At 53.1% G+C, this 10641-nt stretch overlaps 1 protein-coding gene across 2 annotated transcripts; it reads left to right on the top strand.

Annotated features, from left to right (window-relative positions):
* Positions 1-291: 291 nt before the first annotated feature.
* On the top strand, positions 292-9927 carry SHH (sonic hedgehog signaling molecule). Of its 2 annotated transcripts, XM_054274087.1 has the most exons (4): positions 292-815; positions 5510-5771; positions 9221-9784; positions 9815-9927. In XM_054274087.1, exons 1-4 carry the CDS (start codon positions 507-509, stop codon positions 9925-9927), a joined length of 1248 nt encoding a protein of 415 aa, XP_054130062.1. In that variant the 5' UTR covers positions 292-506. The 2 variants fall into 2 exon arrangements, with proteins under 2 accessions (XP_054130062.1, XP_054130061.1); XM_054274086.1 differs by having other exon boundaries at positions 9221-9927.
* Positions 9928-10641: the final 714 nt, after the last annotated feature.

Raw genomic sequence — 10641 nt, 5'->3', positions numbered from 1 at the left:
AAAAAAAAAAAAAAAAAACGGGAGAAGAAAAAAAAGAAAGAAAAAAGAAAGAAAAAAAAAAAGCATGTAATTGATGTTATCCCAAGAAAGCGCGATCTCCACCCCTCTCAGCTCCAAGCCCTTCAGGTAAAAGGAAAAAAAAAATCTTTCAAGAATTTGTTGCCTTTTTGAGGGTTAACATCAGAAGACAAGCTTGCCTCGCCTTGGCCAATCAGCTCTCGGCCCTGGCAGCTATAATATAGAACTAAAGGCAGACTCCTCTCACTAGCGTCTTGCTTTGCTACCATTAAAATCAGACCCTTTTTTTGTCTCTCGATTGCTGTCTCCCGACCAAACTCCGATGTGTTCCGTTATCAGCGACCTAAAGCCTGCCATTCCAGCACCTGTCTTGCTAGGGATCGGTGGATAGTATACGATTCAGAAAGCAGACAAGGACATAGGAGGAGAGAGAGCTCTAGAGAGACAGCCAGGGATAGGCACAGAGAGCTTTGAAGTAATTGGATTCAATGGACGAAATGCTGCTGTTGACAAGAATTCTCTTGGTGGGCTTCATCTGCGCTCTTTTAGTCTCCTCTGGGCTGACTTGTGGACCAGGCAGGGGCATTGGAAAAAGGAGACACCCCAAAAAGCTGACCCCTTTAGCCTATAAGCAGTTTATTCCCAATGTGGCAGAGAAGACCCTAGGGGCCAGTGGAAGATATGAAGGGAAGATCACAAGAAACTCCGAGAGATTTAAAGAACTAACCCCAAATTACAACCCTGACATTATTTTTAAGGATGAAGAGAACACGGGAGCTGACAGACTGATGACTCAGGTAGAGCCACAGAGATACCTGTATTTGTGTTTGTTAACCTCTCTGAGCAATCCTAAAGGACGCATCTGTCTTAGTATTTTTGAAAGCCCCCCCCTTTCCCTCTCCCCCTCTCCCCCCGCCCCTCCAAACTCGACTAGTTTCCCCATTGAATGTAAATAGCATCTATCCGGCCAAGTTAGCCGGGGCTGGAGCCGGAGCTGTTTCGATATTTGGTGGGGGAATCTGTGTGATACTTACAGTCATTACCGTGCCATGGCGTTCCCTGTAACTTGGTTAGAGATTGCTGTTTGCATTTGTCCCCAAGGATGCACTTTGATCAAACGAATTGCATACAGCTCAGAGGACCCCAAGTGTATAGTGACCGCCAGGCCACCCACTCATTATTACAAACGTAGTCCGCGGTTGCTGCGCCGGCTGACTTGATTTTTTTCTCTATTTATTTTATTTAATTTCTCTTTTTTTTTTCCTTTTCATTCCATTTTAACCTTCATCATTATTATTGTTGTCGCGAGCGTATTCTAAATTTAGTAGGCATGCAGTCGTGCACTCACAAAAGGCAGCTGAAGCCGGATCGACCATTCCTCATCTGATTCCGTATTATATAGCTCGTATTGCAATACCATCATTTGCAATTGTGCCCATCAGAGCGTAAATATATTGATATTTCTTTAAGGATGCTCACCGCCAATGCTCTGGTACTTCCATAGGGGAGGGACTTGCAACTTATCGGCATTGCATCACCTTCTGTTTTAAAAAATCTGATGGCACAAGGTTTACAACTGGGTAAATATTGGATTTCGGGTGGAATCGGATTGCGGAACTATTTTATGAACAAAAAGAAAGAAAGGGGAAAAAGATAAAGGTGAGAGAAAGAGAGAGAGAAAGAGAACCGCTCCGAGTCACCTCGTAATTATAATTCATGCGCAACAGAGAGCTCAGCGAAGTCAATTGCTCTGCTAATCCCGGAGTTTCAGAAACTACATGCAATCTAGACACTGGAAATGGGTTTCCTCCAAATATAGGTCAACAGCGCTTTTTTAATATTAATACATTTAAGCCCCACCTTCAGTGCTAGAGCAGGACTCGCCTGGAAGGACTAGGCGGGGAGTGGACGTGGGGAAGGGGGGGTGGGGGGTGGAATTTCCCAAACTCTCCCCGTTCCTCGGCCTGATTTTCCGCACGTTGCCGGGTCTCTCGGGGCGAGGGACCGGCGGCCGCCACCATCTCCTCCCGACCACCTTAAATCGCACCGCACCTCGGAGCGCGGCGGCGCCTCCGCCCGCCGCCGCCGCCGCCCCGCGCAGGGCTGCGGAGCGGAGCGGAGCGGGTGCCGGTCCCCGCTCGGGCGCGGCCCGCGCCCCTCCGCGCACCCGCGCTCCTCCGCCCCCGCTGCCTCCGGAGCCGCATCTCTCGCATTTTCAGCTCCACTTACTCCCCTCGCGTATCGATCGCGGCGGCTCGGGTTTCACCCTTCCCTCCGCAGCCCGGCGGCAGCGGCGGCGGCTCCGCGGGAGACGGGCTCCCGCCGGGGCTCGGCGCATCCCTCCGTGCGCGGCTGCGCCGGTGCGTGTGCGCGGCGGAGCGGAGCGGAGCGGGGCGGCGGGCGCGGGGGGAGCCGGGCACGCTCGGGAGCGGGGCGCTGCGGGCCGGGGGCGCACTGCGGGCTGACCCCGGCCCCGCGGCTCTCCCGGGGCACGCCGCGCCGGCTACGCGGCTGGCCGCTCCCGCTGCATTAGCTGGCAGCGTCTGAACTCCTGACCTTCTGTCAACTTCCCTCAGACGAACGAAACGAAAACAAATACTTTACCCCCCCCCCCCCCCCCCCCTTCGGTGCTTGTTCCCGTGCCTTAGACACAAAGGGGGGAGGTGGGCTGAGAGCGGCGGGGCCGGGGAGGCCGCAGGGCCGGGTACCCGCGGGCAGAGAGGGGAGCGAGGTCGGGGAGCGAGCGGGGCTCCGGCACCCCGGGCCGGGCAGGGAGCGGGAAGCGGAGCGGGGCCGGGCAGCGAGCACTGCCTGCCCTCGCTCACGGGCACGGCCCGGGGTGCGGTCCTGCCGCTGGCCTCCCTGCCTTGCTTTCCTCTCCTTCCCTCTCGTTAAATCCCAGCCTTTAAACGCCGGCTTCGGGAGCCCTTCAACCATGGAGAGATCTTTCATGGACAGAATCGTTAAACTTGCAGAGTGGTTGCCGAATGCATTAGTCGCTAGTTAATATTAACTCCAGAAGGGTGGGGGGGAACGCAAACAGAGGTAGGTAAGTCAGGTTCTCAACTTTGCAGGTGACACCAGCAGTTTGCTAAGGGCTCCCCCCTTCCTCCCTTTCCTCCCCCGCCACCCCGGCCATTGGCTGGATTGGGGAGAGAGATAAGGAGGCCAGGTCAGTATGATAAAGCTGGAATTTGTATGAAATAAAATAGCAATCTCGTGTAATGCAGGCACACAACCAGTGCGTGATGTGAGGAATTTAGAGATCAACTTGGCATTTAGGAAGCCCACCAGGTTGTTTACACTGACAGGTACCTGTTAAGTGTTTCCTTCAAGCAATTCATTTGTGAAGAGATTAGGAGCTGGCAGGAGAGGGCTTGTTGAACAACTTTGCCTCCACACAAAGCGTTAGTGGAGGCAGCCCTGCTGAGCTTCACGGTGGCTGAACAGAATTGGGCTTGATTTGTGGCACACGACCCGATGAATTAATAAATAGTCCGGGCTTCACGGCTTTTGACTCTGACAATCCAGCTCAGGCAGTATAAAAGGGAGAAAAGTACTTTAGGAGGCCGTTTCTCCTTCTTTATTTAGCCCGGAGCCGGGGAGTGGTGCTGGCAGGGCCGGAGCGGCCGGAGCCCCCCGGCGCTGCCCGCGTCCCTGCCCGCGCCCGCTCCGCCCGTGCGGGGCACGGCATCGCCATCGCCGTGTCGCGCAGCGCTGTCGCCTTATCGGCAGCTGGGACGTTTGATCCTTCTCCCCCTTCCCCCTGTAAATCAGTGATGCAGCGTATCTATCCACTCAGGTGTGAGAGGGAGAGAGGGGAAAAAATAAAATAAATCAAACTCAACTTCCTTGTCCCGCTGCACTTTGCTGCCGGGAACGGTGCCGAAATCCAAACACCCGTCTCTCTCCATAAAACGGTAGGCCAGAGAGTCCAAAGTGAGCTCGTGACTGTGTTTTATATCTCTCGGGGACTTTTATATGTCTTTATATCAACCCGTGTGTTGCTGGAATCACTTTTATGGCTGTTGGTGAACACATGGAAACTTCCTTGCTAAGCGACCTTGTCACGTCCCTAAAAGTAGCGTCGTCCGAGTAATGGAGGGGCTTTGCGTTCCTGGGAGCTGTGAAAGGGGGACTCTGTGGTCTTTTATTGAGCACACTGGGGAGGATGGTCCTGCAGAAGGCCAAGCACAGCAGTCAGGCCAGCAGAAGTGTGGGAAGAGCAGCTTACTGCATCCCGCCGTGGCTTACAGCCACATCGCTCTTTGCATCAAGAGAGCAACGTCGGGTACATGCACCTGAGTTGTTTTCCTCTCAAAAAGGAGGAGGAAAGCTGGCAACGTGTGTGTTTCTAACTCTGTGCCTTTAGTCAAGTGCTTTTCAATGCTTTCGGTGCTGATTTCCAGTTTCTGCCGGGCTGAGAGTCCTTTTCCCCTGTCGCCACTGTGTCTATTCCCCGCCTGGCTAAGATGGGAATCTCCCCAAAACTTTCAGGGTTTCAGCTCCCCTCTTTTCCTCACTTTCCCCTGTCCTGTGTCCCTCATTACTCGATCCCTACGTGCTCCCGGTGCTGCTGGGCCCAGTTCAGCCCAGGGAAGGCTGGTGGCTCTGGAGGGTCAATGAAAAACCCTGCACTACTTTCTCCACGGAGTTGGAAGGGTTTCACTCCACACAAAGGGGCTCCTAGCTTGCATAGCATCCCTGCTCCGCTTAACTTCCCTCCTTGGCCCTCCCTTGCTTTTCATCTTCCCACTAAGAGCTATATTATTGTATGGATTTGCTCGGCTTTGTAGGCGAGCGCCGATGTATGTTTGAAGCAGAGTGAATGCTCCCAGCCCATGCAGCTTTGAGGGCTCTAATGAGTGATGGGCGAAGGGAGAGAAGAAAAAAAACACCCCTCCCTCCAGCACATAAAGGCTGTTAACATGTATTGATACCCTTTTCAACACAGAATTAAGCTGAAAAGACCCGCAGAGACATTCCGGGGGGGGAATCCGTGACTCTGAGATATATGGCGAGTGTTTGTTCTGGGCAGAAACTTTGCTCTCGGGAAGGGACAGGGCACTTAGCGGCAGGAATTTGCTCCGTGCAGGTGCCTTTGAATCGCCAGCGCCGGCAGAGGGGGGTCCCCCTGTGCCCGCAGCAGGTGCCAGGCCAGGGAGAAGCTCCGTCCCTGTGTTTCGTGATGTTTGAGTCTCTGTTCATCCCGTGTGCCCAGGCTTCACTCTCCCCCTCCTCACCCACCGCCCCGTCCCTCGCTGGCAGCGGAGGTGAAGATGCTCAGCCCTGGCTGAGCCCATCCTGGGGCGCGTTTGGCAGGGAGGGCAGGAGTGCCGCGTCTTTGGCAGGGAGGGCAGGAATGCCGCCTCTTTGACGGGAGAGGGAAGCGGGATGCGGCCCAGGGGGTATCGATAACGAAGGGGGGGGGTGTTCCCCTGGCTGCAGCGCCCCCACAATGACCCTTGCCTATCCGCCCGTGTCCCCGCAGCGCTGCAAGGACAAGCTGAACGCTCTGGCGATCTCGGTGATGAACCAGTGGCCCGGGGTAAAGCTGCGGGTGACCGAGGGCTGGGACGAGGACGGCCACCACTCCGAGGAGTCCCTGCACTACGAGGGCCGCGCCGTGGACATCACCACGTCGGACCGGGACCGCAGCAAGTACGGCATGCTGGCTCGCCTGGCCGTCGAGGCTGGCTTCGACTGGGTCTACTACGAGTCCAAGGCGCACATCCACTGCTCCGTCAAAGCAGGTAAGGGACGTGCCGAGGTGGGGAGACATCCCAGGGCAGCGACTCAGCGCCCTAGAGCCTCCTGTGGCCTGTGTCTGCCGCCGGGCTCCCTCCTCTGTCCCTGCAGGATACCCATAGGGGATGGGAGCAGAGCCCCGGGAGCCTTCCCCCGCCTCTTAGCGACCCCGTCGGAGCAGAGGTGGCGGAAAGGAAAGAGTGAGGGAAAAGGAAAAAAACAAAGCCCAGCCAGCTGCAGCAGTTTTTCACAGCATTTTTATTTGGGTGATTTTCTTGGCCAGCCTCCCCACGAGAGCTGCGCCGCAGCCACACACCCTTCTCCTCCCCCCGTGGGGTCTGATGCTTTCCCCATCCAAGGAGCGTGTTCAACGCAAACACTCGTGGCCGTCTCCAGCCGCCCCGCTGGCTGCACGCCTTACTCGCGAGCGCTAATCTCCGAGTGGGAGCCGGCCAGGAAAATAAATAAGTAACGTGGTCCCCAGCCTCCTTCAGCGGTAGCCGCTAGGAAATTCCCAGATAGGGATACACATACACATAATTTTTTTTCCTCCCCTCCCCTGTGCTTACAACGCCACACGCTGTCTCAACCCGGGAACAGCTCGCAAGAAATCCCCGACTCGCAGAGTTTCTTTTCTTGACACTTGACACGTTTTTTGGTGGAGCAAATCTGTCAGCGAGTGACAGCCCCCAGCTCCACCGCCTCGCTCCATCCAGCTGTATGACACCGAAAGCTCTTTTAAAAAGAGCATACCCTAGCCCAGCAACCTGCTGGATGTGTCAGGAGACACTTGGCTGCAAAAGAAAATAATGGGCTTTCTTTAAATATAGCTGTTTGCTTCGAACCCATGCAGGGAAACAGCCCAGCCATGCCGTGCCCACCTGCAGGAGGGGTTCACGTCCCTCATTCCATCCCAGAGCTCCCCAGGGGCTGAGCACCTCTCCTGGCCCATGTGGGCTTTGTCCTGAGAGCCTGCTACTGCTTTTGTTCAGTTCCTGGGTCCTTTCTAGGCGAAAAGAGGCCCTGCAAAGCTGTCAGCTGTGTGGAGAGCTGAAGCTCCCCTTTCAATAGCCGAGACGGGCTTTGTAGCGCAAGGTGTCCGATTGTGGTGTGTGGTGACCTTAGCCCAGGAGCACCTCCTAATCCACCCCAGGGGTGTTTCACAGGACGGGAGCCACCCCAAGCTGCTCATTGAGATTCGGCACACAAGGACTCGGGGGCAATATTTGGAGGGTGTCAGGCAGGGTCGTGTGACTGTACGAGGCAGGCTGAAGGGAGCAGGCTTGAATTCCACTCTCTCAGCCTGATCTTAAACTGTCCAAACCTCATTTCATGACAGAGCATCTCATGAGAAGATTAAATCCCATAATGCCAGCAGGAAGATTCTTTATCTAGATCTCTGTTTGCAAAAAGTATGATCCAGGAGACTGGAATGCAAAGAAGAGTTCCCCCAAGGCCTGAATTATTGTCACCAGAACAGAGGAGGGAGAGGCAGGGGTGGTAAAAGGGACATTGATAATGCGCTACAGCAAGTATTTAGAGCAAGCTTCTACATTTAAAATTCAAATACAGATCTTGAGTGCCTTGGAAAAGTGGCTCTGCTGTGCAAATAGTGCTTGGAAGGTCCTGGGTTTTTGGAGAGTATGTGTGTGAATTGGCACATAGGGTTTCTGCACCTGAACAAATAGGGAGGGGGAGAAAAGGGGGGGAAGAAGCTGGGAAAAAAATGGAAGTGTCCTCTCTTCCAAGAGTGTCTGCATTTATTACATGAATCAGAATGACAATGCTGATCCTTTATTGGATTTTAATTAGAGAACCCAAACAAGCGCTGCTCAAAGAAGCAGATTTTCACACCTCTGCGAATTCACTGGCATGTTTGTAGAGCTGCTACACTACTACATCTATTCATCAAGTCCCTGAATATGCAAACAAAGCTCTAGCCAGACCTTTACTGCCAGCTTGTAGGAAGGTGTAGTTTACTAGCAGAGGCCTCCACATAAAGCACATAGCTTGTTTGTTGCCATGTCCTCCCTGAAGAGGGAGGCCTTGGAGATCTTGCTGCCTCATTTCTGAAAGAGAAGTGATAAAGTCATTAGCAAATCAATAACGGTCTAATTTTCACCCTTCCTGTCCTTCCTGAGAAAGTCATTAGGGGACACTCCAAGGATTTGTTTAAATCATAGGAATTTCTGTAGCAGTCACAGAGACAAAATATAAAATCTGTCCATCTTTAGGATCTAAATCAGCAGGTCTCTTGACTGGTATAGGGAGTAACTGAGAGAAAGCAGGGAAAGGCAAGGGAGGGACGGGGAATCTCAACACTTGCTACCATGACATACTGTGGGATATTAACCAATATTTAAAAAAAAACCAGAGTGGTTAGGAGCACTGCAAGTCCCTCTGTTAAGACAGAGATCAGCCTGGAGCACAGCAGACTTCTTTTCCCACCACCCCACAGGTGGCTGAACTTCCAAAAAGTGATTTACAAGAGAGACAGAGTCTCATTGCTACTTTTGCTTTCTTTAAGTCTGAGATTGTTCCTCTCAGTAGCACAGGAAAGCAGCAAAAGCTGCTCTAAACTCTGACTAACTCCCAAGAGTTACTCAGGAGGAGGCATTTGCTTGGGCCTGGCACAGTGTTGGGCTGCTCTGGGACCACACGCTCTGAGGCAGGGAAGAGCATGCTTCTCCTAGGAGGGAGGGAGAGATTTCTTTCTTTTTTGGGAGAGGATTGAAGCAGAGTGCTGGAGATGCCAGGCAAGGTGCTGTGAGTGTGAGATGTGCCCCAGTAGCCACCATGCTGAGCAGGAAGGCTGGAGGCAGCATGGGGGCTTGTGCAGACCTATGCAGGGGGATTTGGGAAATTTGCGTTGTGGCTTTGCAGTGGCAAAATTTGTGGGCAACCTGGGGCGAAGTCTCCTCCTGTTCTTTGCTGTTTGCTGCCCTAGATGTGGTCCTTGAGTAAGAGCTGAGTGGGGACCCTGAGCATGGAGAGCATAGGCACTTGCTTAGAGAAGAAACTTCATGCCAGCAAAATGACTCGGCTTTGAAAGCCTGCAAGTTATCTGGCATCAGGTGTCAGTGCAGGGTAAACAGTAGCCAAATGGGAAGCTCTTCCAGAAGAGATTTTGTTCTGGAACAGTTTTCTCAGTGGAAATATTTTGGCTCATTTCCCTTACGAGACAAATCACTCTTGTAACTCCTAACCTAGAGGAGATTTTGCACTGGCTCAGATCTGGCAGGAAGGGGATTCTCACTTGACCCACTGAGTACAAATGGGGCATGCTCATAAATGAGGGTGGAGGAATTTCAGAGGCTGTCTCCTGAGCTTTCTTGGTGGGTTGGGGTGGCTGGGGAAGCAATAAGTTCCTGCATGCTCCCATGCCCCATCCTGGGCAAGAAAAAAAATACACGTGTGCCTCCTCTAACCCTGCTGTGCCTCTCTCCTTACACAGAAAACTCAGTGGCAGCCAAATCTGGTGGCTGCTTCCCCGGCTCGGCTACGGTGCACCTGGAGAAAGGTGGGACCAAGCTGGTGAAGGACCTGAGGCCTGGAGACCGGGTGCTGGTGGCCGACACCGAAGGCCGTCTGCTCTACAGCGACTTCCTCACCTTCCTTGACCGCGAGGACGGCTCCCACAAGCTCTTCTACGTCATCGAGACGCGGCAGCCCCGGGCCCGGCTGCTGCTGACGGCCGCCCACCTCCTGTTCGTGGCCCCCCAGCAGAACCAGTCGGAGGCGGGGAGCGCCGGCGGCCGGGCGCTGTTCGCCAGCCGCGTGCGGCCGGGCCAGCGCGTCTTCGTGCTGGGCGAGGGCGGGCGGCGGCTGCTGCCGGCGGCCGTGCACCGCGTGTCGCTGCGGGAGGAGGCGTCGGGAGCCTACGCGCCGCTCACCGCCCAGGGCACCATCCTCATCGACCGCGTGCTGGCCTCGTGCTACGCCGTCATCGAGGAGCACAGCTGGGCACACTGGGCCTTCGCTCCCTTCCGCCTGCTGCAGGCCCTGCTGGCCGCCCTCTGTCCCGCCGGGATGGGGTGCCCCATGGGAGACCCCACGGCCCCCGGCATCCACTGGTACTCTCGGCTCCTCTACCGCATCGGCAGCTGGGTGCTGGATAGTGACTCTCTGCACCCGCTGGGCATGATGGTGTCGTCCAGCTGAGGGCACCCCGCGCCAGCCCGCCAGGCTCCAACGGAGAGACAGAGACACCGAGGGAGAGAGAGAGAGAGAGAAAGGAGAGAAAAAAAAGAGAAAAAAAAAAGAAAACGCTAAAAGAAAAAAAAAAAAAGGAAAAAATACATATTTTTAAAAGAGAGCACGGATTAAGACTTAAAAATAATAATAATAAAATAATAATAATTAAGTAGGACAGTCCAAAGTAGACTTAAAGGGAAACAAAGACCCCTGGAAGTTCTGTTCTGTTTAGTTTATAAATATATATATTTTTATTTGTTCTTTTGTTTTGTTTGTTGGTTGTTTTTTTTTTCCTCCACTCCTGGATATTTATTTCTTTGGTATTTTGAATAGATGTTTTAAATGATATGAACCGGACCTTCAAGAGCCTTAAATAGTTTCTTTGATAATTTATTATCATGTGAACTGTACTCACAGGAGAAAAAATTATTTTGTGAGGCCAAGCAAAACTGCGCAGAGTCTATTTTTCTACATGTCACGTGTGTCCTGACTTTCAGAAAGCAAAATTCTGTACTTTCCCATCTCTCCATTACATTGCTCTTTCATTTCAGCAAGTCTAAAAAACAAGCAAACAAACAAACAAACACACACAAAAAAGACAAACTTCATGGGGGTCCGTAAATTATATTTTTATACACAGAATTGTAAATTAGATTTTTTTGAGAGATCAATACTTAACTG

The sequence above is a fragment of the Melozone crissalis genome, unplaced genomic scaffold (assembly GCF_028551555.1).
Source record: "Melozone crissalis strain CALT ecotype California unplaced genomic scaffold, PUWL_Pcris_2 ptg000016l_1, whole genome shotgun sequence".
NCBI lineage: Eukaryota > Metazoa > Chordata > Aves > Passeriformes > Passerellidae > Melozone > Melozone crissalis.
This window is presented reverse-complemented; position numbering and strand designations above follow the sequence as displayed.

What these genes read in the sequence shown, in the direction of transcription:
- SHH (XM_054274086.1), top strand. Translation starts at nt 507, where the DNA reads ATGGACGAAATGCTGCTGTTGACAAGAATTCTCTTGGTGGGCTTCATC. An exon ending in CTGACAGACTGATGACTCAG is followed by an intron (nt 816 to 5,509) that starts GTAGAGCCACAG and finishes GTGTCCCCGCAG; the next exon opens with CGCTGCAAGGACAAGCTGAA. An exon ending in CCACTGCTCCGTCAAAGCAG is followed by an intron (nt 5,772 to 9,220) that starts GTAAGGGACGTG and finishes CTCCTTACACAG; the next exon opens with AAAACTCAGTGGCAGCCAAA.